At 38.6% G+C, this 14768-nt stretch overlaps 1 protein-coding gene and 1 long non-coding RNA gene across 4 annotated transcripts in view; one reads left to right on the forward strand and one right to left on the reverse strand.

Annotated features, from left to right (window-relative positions):
- The window catches only part of LIPM (lipase family member M), a 37621-nt gene that overhangs the window by 20840 nt on the left and 2013 nt on the right, over window positions 1-14768 (reverse strand). The window contains exon 2 of one of the 3 annotated variants that reach the window (XM_008530924.2): window positions 1284-1389. In XM_008530924.2, the coding sequence (XP_008529146.2) occupies window positions 1284-1389 (106 nt within the window). Of the gene's footprint in view, window positions 1-1283; window positions 1653-14768 lie in introns of those variants that run through there. The other 2 variants (XM_008530925.2, XM_008530923.2) reach the window with 2 other exon arrangements.
- LOC139074054 (uncharacterized) overlaps window positions 1-14768 on the forward strand; it is a 40160-nt gene that overhangs the window by 13018 nt on the left and 12374 nt on the right. The gene's annotated exons all lie outside the window — the stretch shown is intronic.

Below are 14768 nucleotides of genomic sequence, written 5' to 3' on the forward strand. Positions count from 1 at the left end.
CCCAACAGTGTGTAGGTGCTGAGCATACTCAGTGGGAGAGGCCTAGGGAGATTGGCTCTGCCTACAGCTAAAGAGATTCCCTCCACCCAATAAGCCGGAGGAATTTGCGTGGGACCGCCTCAGGGCCAGAACTATGGCTCCTAGTGATCTACACTAATTTGTTAACTATCTGGATGAACCATCAAAAGACTATCATTGGAATGGCCGAAAGAAACCTACTATTTGGCATCATGTAGATTCAGAATATTTCTATAGCCTGTTAGAGTTTTAGAATCTATTCAAGGAAGCTTCTGTAAAAAGGGTCTTAAATCTTTATAAAGACATGTTAAATCTATGACAAATCCGTGCAACACGAACATCACACAGTGTCATCTTACTCATCTGGGGGGTAGCCTCTCCTCAGCTAGAAGTGTTTATTGCATAGTGGTTTCTATTATGAACTCTGTGTTTGGGCAGGTCTGCATTTAAATTGTAGCTCTATCACCTATCAGTGGTGTAGCCTAATTTAAGTTGCTTAACCTCTTTAATCTCAGTTCCTTGACTTGAAAAATGGGGATGATCGTATCTACTGCATAGGGCAATGAAGATGAAATGAAATTGTATCTCTGTGGCTTTCCTCACAATGTCTGCTATGGGATAAGTGTTACTATATGGAAGACACTATTAAAACTTAACTAAGAATTTGAAAGTAAGTAAAAAAATTTTTTCTGGGATGTGCAAAGAGAAGTTAAATCATTTATGAATTTTACTCACAGAAGGCCCTCTCTAGCATTCATTAGGATCTTTTATTGTCAGTCAAGGAGTCACCAGTCCAAAACAGGAAAAAAGAATAGACTAGAATGGTACAGGATGCTAGATGAGGGTCTCCTAATAGTAAGAAGAGAGGGCTAACACTTTTCCAATATGGGAGAAAGTAGAAAAAGAATACAAAGCACTCACAAAATGGAAATAATCAGTGGTCTGGGCTTGGCTCAAGATACTGAGAGGATTTCTCTGCTCATAGAATGAACCTAATAATTTTTTTAAAGAGTTAAATTGTGTTTGAAGCTCAAAGGGATTAAGTCATTTGCCCAAGTTTACTGAATTTGTTGGAGGAGAACCCAGGTCTACCAATACCCAGTTTAGCTTTGTTTCCAGTACAATATGCTAACTTACGACTATATTCTGCTAGCAAAAATCACCACCATATATAAGTATAATACACAATGCAGCTAATACACAGATGCAAACTTTAACATGTAAGGAACTTCATTTCCCCCAAAACATGGAAAATCCCAACTTACAATATTCATGAATGCTTCTGGATCCACATCTTTAGTTGGCATTCGTGCTGAATTCACATTTCTTTGAAACAAATACACCACCAGAATCAGAAGCCACATCTCCGCTCTGTGTGAAACAATCCACTCTCTTGACAAGATTTTTGACATGGTCCAACATCTGCATTTATTTTTTCCTGGTAATATAACAACTAATTCTAAAGTCAGAAGGATCTGTAGGTTTAACAACTCTTTCATATATTTTCCAGTTGTGAGTCCTTCCTCAGATACTGAAGCAAATTAAACAAGCTTGGTTGATAGGAATGAAAGAACACAAAGTAGGGTAGAAACACTGTCTAGGATGTCCCAACACCATCTGACTCCTCCACTCCCTCCCACAACCCATAGTCACCAATCCATTAACTTGTAGGTGTGTCTAACTTTCTTTGATGCAACCTGGTGTTACGTGCATAGGCCACAGCCAGTAAAACCCCTGTTCTTTATCATCAGGTAATAAGGACCATAAGGAGCATCTTTTTCTTTTTTTTCCTAGTTTTTGTCTTTCTTTGATAGATAGGACGATATAGAATCTGCAGAAAACATTTATAAATTTCTACAGTCAGACCCTAGGGATTCAAGGATCACTGTCCTTTGGTTAAGTATCAATGTAGTGGTAAGTGTTTTTATTTAAAATGTCAAAAAATTTTAGACCATTTTGTATTTTTAGTGATGGGTGAGAATATTGGAAGAAAATGAATCTTCCTTGTTTAGGTTATTTCTATCTAGCTCAATTAAAAGACATGTAGAAAAGGTTTCATTTTGTGTTGTAATCACTAGCTAATTGTTGAGAGATTAATTAGATGAATGCCTGGTAATTAAATTGTCTGCAATAACTGAAATGAGTTGCAGCCTAATTATTTTTGTAAACTAAGTGTTCCAGTTCAATTGACTGTGTGACAATGTTAGCAATTTCTTAACCTATTGATATTTAAGCAGGCCAGGAGGATAGGCTTATTTTCGTTTTCAGTAAAGAATGTGTTAGAATTTAAGAACAAATATTATTTAAAGTAAAATGTTTCTTTACTTTTACATCAAGTCTTCAGAACTGAGCTAACTAACAGCAGCCGCACTGATATACAGACTTTTGGAATATGATTGGTGAAGGAGCCAAAGCTGGAACAGGAATGATGAGTCTGTGAGAATGTACCTGCCCACAGTCTCAGCCTCACCCATTCTGGGCTGGCTGCATGGGTATAAGGAAGCGAGCCTGCAGCTCTTATCTGAACTAATGTCAACCATTCCCACCATTGTTGAGCTGACGCATGCTAAGGAGGAGCAAATTGACCTACTTTAGAAGAGCAGAGGAAGCACTTGTCTCATGCTCTGCAGAGTCCCACATCCTAGGATCCATTGAACTCATTCTGAAGTTACGCAAAAATGAGATTTTAGAAAAGAACTTTAGTTCCCACTGTTGACTTTTTAAGATTTTAAGATGTTATATAGCCAGAAAAGAAAATATTATTCAGCTGTTGTGTGAAGACATGTTAAATGACTTACCTAGCTAGACAGTGGCAAGGCCAGAACTAAGATTCAGGTATTTTAATTCATTGTTTAGTATTATACCACATGGAAAAAGAAAATGTAACATTTCAATATCCTCTTCCCCATTCAAGAATAAAGCCTCACTAATATCAAAAGCAATTGCATGAGGGGCCAGCCCAGTGGTGTAGGGGTTATGTTTGCATGCTCCACTTTGCTGGCTCAGGGTTCATGGATTCAGATCCTGGATGCAGACCTACATGCCACTCATTAAAGCCATGCTGTGGTAGTATCCCACATACAAAACAGAGAAAGATTGGCACAGAGATTACCTCAGGGACAATCTTTCATACACACGCACACACACACACACAACACTAAAGTAATTACATCAATCCCTGTGAATTGTCTCTTTAAAAAGTTCCCTCCTAGATTTAAAATTCAAAATAATTCTCAATGATTTCATTATAAATTTGAGAGCTATAATCTACTCACATTTGCTCCAAAATATTCAGGTAAGATCAACTCTCATGTTGGATTAATAGACTTGTGAATACTGTACAGACTTGTTAATGAAAGAACCGATGGCAATAACGTAACTGATTAGTTCAGAGAGAATCTTATGTTCTTGGTGCTAGGACTATCCTCTCTTCTTTTTTTCAGCTTCTAGAAGCTTTGTCCTCCTTTGGTGCAAGCATAATGCAGAGAAAATAGAATTCGATTTGGCTCTGAAATTCTTGGGTAACTTCATAAGCTTACAGTTGTCACTTGGAAGCAGGAAAGTGACATCCTATGTCCAGCTCAAAGAGCTACATTTTGAACAAATGTTAAATAAGTACAGTTCTTCCTCACTGCAGAATTTTAACAATGCCCTTATTGCCGTAGCAACCCACAGCCCATGGAAAGCATCACACTATAAAGAGAGATGGGGGATTTGTGACCTCCAACTTAGAACTGTGTACCATAAGAGATTTATCTTTAGAGGTTTCTATCAAGGAAGTTTGTGACCCTTTAAAATGTGTCTTTTTGCTGTCTCGACACAGAAAGAAAGAGGATCTGAAATACTCTGATATCTTGAAACTAAGAAAATGGGTCTTCCTTAATGTGCACTATCTATAAATCATAATATCAAAATCCCATAAAAGCAACAGGTCAAGTAGGAGAAAGGTTAAGGAAAATCTTTCTAAGAAAAAAGATAGAGAATCAATACGCAGTTTTAACCATAGGTGTACCGTGTGTAAAAACTATAAAAATTGAAACAGTTAAACAAACAGGACAAAAACAAAACAAAACAGAACAACCAGTAACAAAAGAGTGGGGAAAAAAGCAAAACAAAAAAACCTCTGAAACTGGGAGAGATTTTCCTCTTTTCTGTGTGTGTTGTAGGTTGAAGGGCTCTCGAGTTAGTGCTGCTTTCCCCCAATGTTGAACTGAGTTTTATTAAAACAATTCTTGCAGATTTTATAAACGGAAGCCTTGAGTCCGGTGGGGGCTGTGCCATGAAATCTACCTGAAAGCCCAAGTCAATGCTCTTGTCAGAATCACTCTACAAGAAAATGACTAAAATTTTCATACTGAGTCAAACTCACAGCCTTCTTCTTCATCTCTCAACGTGAGTTATCTCACAGGAGACTCCAGGCCTTCAGGCAAATGGTGTTTTGGTTTGTCAGACATGCCTGAAAATTTATGATTCACATTTTGACACCTATCAATATCTCTCAGCTACGTTAATCAACATGTGATTGTTCTTTTTTTTTAAAGAAAAATATGAACTTTTATTTTAGAATAAAGTTATTAAATTCTAAAATAGGTTGTAGTTAAATTTAGAAATTTGGGGAAAATATTTTAAATATTATTGCCAAACAACATAACAGAATGTACTTAATGCTTATGCTTAAACAGAAGGAAAACTATAAAATTTTAAAATAAAAGTTGCACAACATTGAGGCTGGGATTATAGCCTCTCAGAACTGTTTTGGCAGCATTCCATAAGTTTTAGTACATCACGTTTCCATTTTCATTTATTTCAAGATATTCTTTGATTTCCCTTTTAGTTTCTTTTTTGAATGCATTGGTTGTTCAAGAGTGTATTGCGAAGAGTGTTTGTGAATTTTCCAACTTTCCTCCTGTGATTGATTTCTAGTTTCATACTATCATGGTCAGAAAAGATACTTGGTATGATTTCAATCTTCTTAAACTCAATAAGACTTGTTTTGTGACCCATCATATGCTCTATCCTAGAGAACGTTCCGTCTATACTTGAGAGCAATGTGTATTCCTCTGCTATTGGATGGAAAGTTCTGTATATGTCTCTTAGGTCCATTTGGTCTAACGCATGGTTCAAGTCCAACATTTCTGTGTTGATTTTCTGTCTAGATGATCTATCCATTGTTGAAAGTGGGATACTGAAGTCCCCTATTTTTGCTGTATTGTCTGTTTCTCCCTTCATATCTATTAGTATTTGCTTAATATATTTAGGTGCTCCAATGTTGGGTGCATATATATTTACAATTGTTATATCTTCTGGATGAATTGACCCCTTTACCATCGTATAATGACCTTCTTTGTCTCTTGTTACCATTTTTAGCTTAAAGTCTATTTTGTCTGATAGAAATACAGCTACTCTTGATCTCTTTTGGTTTCCACTTGCATGGAATATCTTTTCCCATCCCTTCACTTTGAGCCTAGGAGTGTCCTTAAACCTGAAGTAAGTCTCTTGGAAGCAGCATGTGATTGAGTCTTTTTTTAAATCCAGCCAGATACCCTATGTCTTTTGATTGCAGAATTCAATTTGTTTACATTTGGAGTAATTATCCATATGTAGGGACTTACTATTGCCATTTTGTTAATTGTTTTCTGCCTATTTTGTAGTTCCCTTGTTCTTTTCTTGCTTTCTTGAGACTTCCTTTGTGAATTTACAAACTTCTGTAGTGGTATGCTTTGATTCCCTTCTCTTTACCTCTTTTATTGCAGGTTTTTGCTTTGTGGTTACCACCAGGCTTACATAAAACACCTTATAGATATAACAGTCTGTTTTACACTGATGATAATTTAACTTTGATTGCATGTAACTCTACTCTTTTACTCACTCTCTGTTTATGTTTTTGATGTCACACTTTACATCTTTTTATATTGTGTATTCATTAATAAATTATTATAGCTATAGCTAAATTTAATACTTTCTTCCTTTAACCTTTATACTAGAGTGAAGTAGTTAACACACCACCGTATTACAGTATTAGAGTATTCTGAATCTGACTGTATACTTAGCCTTTACCAGTGTGCTGTATATTTTCATATGTTTTCACGTTATTAATTATCTCCATTTTGTTTCAGCTTAAAGAACTTCTTTCAGCATTTCTTGTAAGGCAAGTCTAATGATGATAAACTCCCTCAGTTTTTGTTTGTTAGAGAAAGTCTCTATCTCACCTTCATTTCTAAAGGAAAATTTTCTGGGGTAAAGTATTCTTGGTTGGCAATTTCTTTCTTTCAACACTTTGAATATATCATTCGATTATCTCCTGGCCTGCAAAATCTCTTCTAAGATGTCCACTGATAGCCTTATGTGGGTTCTCCTATATGAGAGAGTTTTTTTTCTCATTCAACTTTTAAAATTCTCTGTTTGTCTTATAATGTGTCTTGGAGAAGATCATTTTGAGTTGAAATTTAGGAGTGTCCCATTAGCTTCATGAACTTGGATGTCCAAATCTCTCTCCAGATTTGGGAAAATCTCCACCATTATTTCTTTAAATAAGTTTTCTCCTCCTTTCTCCCTCTCTTCTCCTTCTGGACTCTAGTGATATGTCCATTGTTTGTATTAATTGTGTCCTATAAGTCTGATAGGCTTGGCTTCCTTTCCTCCTTTTCAATCTTTTTTGTTTTTTGCTCCTCTGATTGGATAGTTTTATTTGATCCATCTTCAAGCTCACTGATTCATTCTTTTGTTTGTTCGAGTCTGATGTTGAAACTCTCTATTGAATTCTTCAGTTTGGTCATTGCATTCTTTAGCTCTAAAATTTCAATTTGACTCATTTTTGTGTTTTCATCTTTTTGTTGAACTTCTTATTTTATTCTTGTATTGTTTTTCTGATACCATCAAATTGTTTATCTGTGTTCTCTTGTAGCTCTTGGAGTATCTTTAGAAAAATTATTTATAATTCTTCGTTGGGCAATTCCTGGATCTCCATTTCTTTGGGACCGGTTACTGGAGGTTTACCATGTTCCTTTGGTGGAGTCGTGTTTCCCTCATTCCTCTTGATACCCATAGCCTTTTGTAGGTGTCTGTTCATTTGAAGAAGCAATCACCTCTTCCAGACTTTATGGACTAATTTCAGTAAAGAAAGCTTTGCATCTGTGGATGGGGGCACATTGGAGCATGCTATGACCCCAGGTCTGGAGGTGCACAGCTCCAAGTGCAGGGATTCATGGCAGCACCAGGTCCAGAGGGGAGAGATGTCTCTGGCTTAAGCTGCTGGAGTCCAGAGCTTTGGCAATTATGTGGTCCTTGAGGAGTGCTGCAGGGGTTTGCGGTGGCTGTAGGGGCTTTTTAAGTCCTTCGTAGTGCCTCTAGGTCCAGAAGCTAAGGATCAGGATAGGCAACAGTGGAAGCTGGAGCCAGTGTTGTGCACACATTCAGCTGTGGGGGCTAGCTGCAGGTGCCTATGTAGTGACAGGGGCTGATTGTAGACACATCCATAGCAGTGGGGGCTAGGGCAGGCAGCAAGGGCCGGGCCCAACTGTGGGCACACTGGCAGCTGTGGGGGCTTTGGCTATCCTTGTGCTCTCCTGTGGCTGCCAAGTCTCCCCGTGGGTGTGTGCACCTCAGTGGTGGTTAGTGACTGGCGTCAGGCTGGTGGTGGGCAAGTACACAGCTGGAGGGACCTGCCCTACGTGTGTGCATGGCAGTGAGGGTCAGCCACAAGGATCTAATCTGGTGTCTTGCACCCATGCAGCTGCAGAGGCCTGGGCTGGCTGCTGATGTGACAAGCGGGGAGAGAGCGGGGATGACTCAGGTGGCTAGTGTTAGTGAACATGAATATCTGTGGAGTGAAAGCTGGTGAAACCTGCAGGGTGTCTGTGCTGGCTGTTGGTTTCTTCAAAGGTGAAAGCTGCTGGGTTTGTCTGCAGAGCAGGTCACTAGGAACTGACTATGGAGCTGTTCCTGGTAGCCCCTGCTCTTCTGTGTTCCCAGCTGTCTCTATATGTCTCAGCTTTGCCAACCTGGGTGGGGTGACACTGAAAGAGATCTTTCATGTGGTGCTCTGAAATGTTGGGGAAGCTCATCAGTTACCTTGCTCTTCCTTTGCAGCAAAGGGAATTCTTTCTAGCTGGGGAGTTCCCTATTGACACGGAGCAATGCTGGCCTGGGGGATGGGATGAAGCAGGCAAAGTGCACCTGTCTTCCTTTCCTTTTTGTGCGGTTATTCTCAGTGTCCTCATTTGTAACGTGTGAACAGTAATGGTACCATGCTCCTAGCACTTCTGTGAGGGTTAAGTGAGATACGAGTGCATTGCCTGGTGCAGAGCACTGAACACATGCCGGCAATTTTACTTCATGCAGGTCATGATGGTTATGCTACTGGACCATTGCTCCTCCACCATGGCCCTCTGCTGTCTGACCTCACATTTGTAAGATAAACCAGAGTTTGTCCACAAACTAGTGAAACTATGAAACATCTGGTGTAGAGAGCAGTGATCATGTCCCCTGCAGACGGGTCCAAGTGTGAATCCTGACTCCATCACTTACTGGCCCTGTGATCTTAGAGCCTCAGTAAAATTAAGATACTATCAGGATAAATGGGAAAATGTATACAAATGGAATAAGCACATAGAGGGTGCTTAAAGAATAGTCATTCCTTTCTCTTTTTCTTTTTGTTCTTGAAGGATTCCATGATATGGACACAAGCTTGCCTGCTTAAGATTTCAGATTATTTCGAAACCAGGATTAATCACATCATAGTTTGTTAGAGCTCAAGTCAGACTCCTGAAATCGTTTGGTTCAACTTCCCTACTTTTATTTAAATATTATATAACATATAGAATACACATTGGTGGTGAAACTTCAAACACTGTGGAGTACATAGAAGGAGATGTACATCCTACTTTTCTTCCTGGAATTAATTTCTATTGGTAGTTTGATGTATATCCTTTGAGACACTGTTTGTTTGTTTTCATACACAGGTACTTATGCATATACAGACAAACATGTAACTTTATTTACATGAGTAAAAAAATTATTTACATAAAATATATGTGTATATTTACATATTTATATGCAGCTTTGAAACTTTCTGTAGCATAAAACGCCTTTCCATCTCAATATTTTAAATCTATCTCATTCTATTTAACTACTACATAAAGGCACATTGTACAAATCAAGATATGATGATGGACCAACCATTTCTTGTGGATGGCCTTTACTTGGTTTGCAATGTTTAGTTGTTACAAACAATACCATAGCAATTCCCCTTGTATATACATATTGTGTGCATATATGAGAGTATTTTTATAGGATAGATATATTGATGTGCAATACTGGATCAAAGGGTATACAGTCCATGTTTTCATTTAAGCTACTTCTAAAGTGCCACCAAAAGATTGAACCAATCTAGGTTCTCATAATACGGCGTGAGCACGATCGTTTCTCCACATCTTCTTTTGTTAGTTCTGTATTTCATACATCTTCCTAATTTTGCCAATCTGATTGGGATCAAGATGGTATCTCATTGTAATTTTAGTTTGCATTTCCCTGAGTTATAATGAAATTGAGAAATTTTTTATGTGTTTTTGGCTATTTGATTTTCTTTTATGAATTTCCTTTTCAAATTTTTATCCTGTTTTCTCTGAATTTTTTTAAACGATTTGTAAGGCTTTTTATGGATGTTGAGCTTCAGTTTGTTATGCATATTTTCTCTTTCTCTTTTTAAAATTTTGATTATAGTGTCTTTCTTTAGTTATTACTTCACCACACAGAAGTATTAAAATGCTACACAGTTAAGTCTCTTGAAGTTTTCACTTTTAGCTTCTGGGTTTTCTAAGTGTTTCTAGGCAGATTTTCTTTACACCAAGGTTGTAAAAGTATATTCTATATATTTTTTAAATACTTTTGCAACTTTTTTCATTTAGAACTCTAGACCGTTTGAAATTTGTTTTCAGTTTGGGTAGGTCTTGAATCTAGATTATTTTTTTCTAAGTAGTTATCTAATTTTACCAGTATCACTTATTATGTAGTCTTTTCTGATTCCACTGCTATGAATGCTACGTTTACTCTTTCATCTAATATTACAAAGTCCTGAAGCCCCAGAGAGCTTACACGATTTTCCTAGAGCAATATTCTCAACAGGGAGAGATTTTGTTCCCCAGGGAACTTTCAGCAATGTCTGAAGACATTTGGTTGTCACCACCAGGGGAATGCTACTGACCTCTAGTTCTGGAGGTCAGGGATGCTGCTAAACATCCTACAATGCACAGGACAGCCCCCACAACAAAGAATTTCCCGACCCCAAGTGTTAGTGGTGAGATTCAGAAATCTTGGCCTAGAGTCATCCCAGTACATGAATATAGGCCTGATAAAAAATACGTCCTCCTCAGAAAACGTAGATGAACGTGTTTTTTAAATTGGTAGTTAATATTATTGGGCCTGGCCCAGTGGCGCAGCGGTTAAGTGGGCACATTCCGCTTTGGCGGCCTGGGGTTTGCCGGTTTGGATCCCGGTTGCAGACATGGTACTGCGTGGCAAGCTATGCTGTTGTGGCAGGTGTCCCACATATAAAGTAGAGGAAGATAGGCACGGATGTTAGCTCAGGGCCAGTCTTCCTCAGCAAAAAGAGGAGGATTGGCAGCAGATGTTAGCTCAGGGCTAATCTTCCTCTAAAAAAAAAGAAAAAAAAAATTATTGACTTTTTTGTATCTGTTGATAAATCCTTCAGAAGTTGTTTGCATATTGAGGTTGTCATCATGATTTAGTAGCTGTCTGTTTTCCAGGTGAGAACAAATGTGACCTTTTCTCATTGTAATTTCTGTGAGATGCTTCCTATTCTCCATGACTGAAATATTTTATTCTCACCAAATCTAGAACAGATTGTTTAATCCTCTGGACGACAAATGCACATACGAACTGTGTCTTCTTTTCAAAGCAGTGGCTTTAATTAGGCCTGGTAGGGCCAAAGTTTTCAAACCTGACTTTACCTCTCATATTCAAGAAAATCAGACCATGAATCATCTGATTGATGAAACTGATTCCTGTTCCCACCCTAGACCAATTAAAGCAGAGTCTTCAGGTTTTGGACCCGGGAATTTGTATTTTTACCAAGTGAATCAAATGATTCTGAGGATGAGCTGGGCTGGGGGCCCACTGCGTGCACACTCACAGACAGCTTGCCTGCAGGGAGAGGAGCTCTAACCCCTGTGAGGCAAATTGCTCCAGGTTGGCTCCTTCCTCAGAGAGGAGTTTAATCCCAGACAGTGAAATAAGAGGGGCTTTTAGGGTTAAAGCTTTCCTCGTATTCATCAGCATCAAAAATGTAGTAAAATGATGATTCATAATAACCATGACCTCTTGGAGGTTTAAAAACTTATGAGGAAACACAGGGGTTGAAGAAACACACACGCAGGTGACTCATTTCTATGACCGCTAATGATAGTTTGGGTTGGTTCAGTTTTCTTTCATCTCAAAGTGGACTTAAACATTAATTAAGTATCATAAACTTGGGTTGCATTTAACAAACGAATAAAACAAAGCCTAGAGAAGAAGACAACATGGACTTGGTCTGCATGATGCCAAATGAAAAACGCCATGAATCACCTACTGCCACCTATAAAGGTATTTCACAAATAGTCTGATAAGCTGGGCTTTCCATGGTTTATTTAGTTGTTTAGCATCCAGGGTCACTCGATCTCAGAGATAAAATAGGTATGAGAACAGCAGTGAAGGCCCTGAACTTACAAGATTTCTTCAATGATAACAAAATAATTTTCTTGAGTACACTTAGTAGTTAGGAGAAAAAACAAATGGTTCTCTTGAAGTCTTTAGATCTTGGCATTTGAAATATTTCAGCTTTTAATAGATTCATTATATTTGTTATATTTGTCATCAAAATGGTTTCTCAGAGAACATGTCAAAGAAGAAAGAAAATTTGAAGTGAATTGACAAAAAATGAATATATGTTTGCAAATCATGAAGGAAGATATTTGTGACGGAAGAATCAGTCAAAAAGAAAAAATCAGAGCACTAGCTAGACAGTTTCTCCCTGGTGGAGTGCATTTTGGTAAAAGAAATGGAAGAGCGGAAATCAGAGTGTCTTTGAGGTCCCTTCTAACCCTAAGGATTTGGTGACATCTGTATATAGTCAATCTGTCATCTAGGTGACATGAAACCTGGCTGGAAATGTGACATTGGGCCAAAGGAGGGATATTTCTTCACGTGCATAGTACACAAAAAGGAAGATTGGGGCATCAAAGTTGCCTCTGTCTCCAGATAGCCCTGGACTGCGTATCAGCTCTCGCCTCCTTCTGAAGCCCAGCTCCGGAATTCCTGGTTTCTGGAGCAGTGAGGCTGGGCTAGTGACTGCAGGCTTAAGGCAATGTGAGAATAGCATTGGAGAAAGGGAGGGCCTCAGAACGTTTAGATCCGTTGTAAACCAGCAGGTGAAGAAGTGTAAAGGTTGAACTTAAAGCTACCTAAGAATTGTGAGCAAATTTATGCAGACAAGTAAACCCAATAGCAATCAGAAATATGATTAAATTACCCAAGAAGCTAGTTAAGTCATTTAGAAGCTCCCTAAATCTATTTCTTTGTTTCCAAACATCTTCCTTCCCCTAATTATGAGAAATTTCTTTACTTCGTTTTGTCATAAGAACTGAAGTTCCACTAATAAAAAAAGAACTTGGTTAATGAGGCATTCAAGTCAAGTGGAAGGAGCACTGGAGCAGGAGTCAGGATCAGGAGTCCTTTGGTAGCAAGTTGTTTGACTGTAGGAAAGCCACTTCCCCATTCTAGGCCTTGGACTCTATAAAACTCGTTTAGAATCACATAAATAGTTTTCAAACAGTGGTTTGTGGAATCCTAGTTTCTGTAGAAGGGCTTCTTATTCAAAAACAACTATGACTTCAATTACTTTTCTGGAGCTTTCATTATATCAAAAAGCTAAACAATTAGACCCCTAATGTGTAAGTTGATACTGATAGAACCAGAGTACTGGTGCTTGTAATAATTTCTAATTCTCGGGGTCTCCAAAGCAGCTTCATCCTTATCACTTCATAACGAGTGAAGGTTATAAATTTGAATTTTATAGGATAAATTTATACTAGCCATTTGCTACTCATTTATTTTATCTATGTGGGAGCCTTGTATAGTATTTTTTGTTTGAAAATATTTTTTCCTTCTAAAAATGTTTTAAAATCACTGGGGAAGATGGTTTCTATTATCTCTCTCTCCTCTGACATTATATCTAAAAATTTCTTCTAAAAATTAGAAAATATCTACTTATGTTGTCACCCTTTGAGATTTTGGAAATTTTGATGTAGGCAGTAGAGAAACAGCTGGGGCTTATTTTAGTCCTGGAGCTTGAGGGGAGAGTCAGGCTGGGTGGATCCAAATTGAGGATCTAGGGTCAGACAGAGATAGCAGGAGTCACCTCAAATCCTTTGAAGGGAGAGAGGCACTACACCACAGGAGGGGTCACCCAAAGACACTAACATGGCAGACACTGGAATACCCCTGGCTGATGGGGTGCAGGAGTGCATGGCTGATTAACTCTGCTTTCATCCTGCCCTGATTTTTAAAGTGATCACGTTTATAGGAGTGCAATGGTTCCCCCTCATCCACGGTTTCACTTCCCTCGATTTCAGTTACCCTCAGCTATTAGTAGTCTGAAAATATTAAATTGAAAATTCAAGTAATAGACAATTCATAACCTTTAAATTGCACCCTGTTCTGAGTACCATGATGATGTCTTGTGCTGTCTCACTCTGTCCCACTCGGGACATGAATCATCCCTTTGTCCAGCATATCCACACTGTATACACTCCTCGCCTGTTAGTGACTTAGTAACCTTCTCATTGACTGTCGTGATATTGCAGTGCTTGTGTTCAAGTAACCCTTATTTTACTTAATAATGGCCCCAAAGCACAAGAGTTGTGAGGCTGGCAATTCAGATATGCCAAAGAGAAGCTGTAAACTGCTTCCTGTAAGTGACGAGGTAAAAGTTCTCGACTTAACAAGGAAAGAAAAAATCATATGCTGAGGTTGTTAAGATCTCTGGTAAGAACGAATCTTCTATCTGTGAAATTGTGAAAAGGGAAAAAGAAAGCTGTGCTAGTTTTGCTGTTGCACCTCAAATATGTATGTACAATATAGGAAAGGTGTAGTATATATAGGGTTCAGTAATATCTGTGGTTTCAGGTATCTGCTGGGGGTCTTGGAATGTATCCTCAGCAAATAAGGGGGTTCTACTGTATAACATACTGAGGCTGACAAAGATCTGGCAGATCAGCTAGTTTATTTTACAGATGAGGAAGCTCTGGCCCAGAAGAGGGAAACAACTTGTCTAAAAGGTTAAGATCATCTTCAGCATGATGGAGACTAAGGTAGGCAAAGGGCAGTGGGCATGAAGAGAAGAGAGGAAGCAGGATAAAGAGAAGCGCCTTCTAGAGCCTCACTGGCATTCAGGGGACATTCTCGCAACATCCGCTGTCATCCTTTAAAGTAATTAAATGGTAAATGTCTCTGTATTCAGAGGTTGCCTCCCCTTTCTATGCAATCTTTTTTGGAATTCTCTCCACTTCCAGAACACAGCATATGGGCACCTACCTTGTCCTGTAACTAATGTTGACATATATCATTTCCTGAAGGTTCTCCCCAAGGGTTCCTGCCCTGAGATGTTTACTTGATAGTCTGTGATATGCTCGGTATAACTTTCCAAAAGGGAATATTCAGCCTATCCTTAATCACGTTAATAGAGACCAAACAAA

This window comes from Equus przewalskii, chromosome 1 (genome assembly GCF_037783145.1).
Source record: "Equus przewalskii isolate Varuska chromosome 1, EquPr2, whole genome shotgun sequence".
Classification (NCBI taxonomy): Eukaryota; Metazoa; Chordata; class Mammalia; order Perissodactyla; family Equidae; genus Equus; species Equus przewalskii.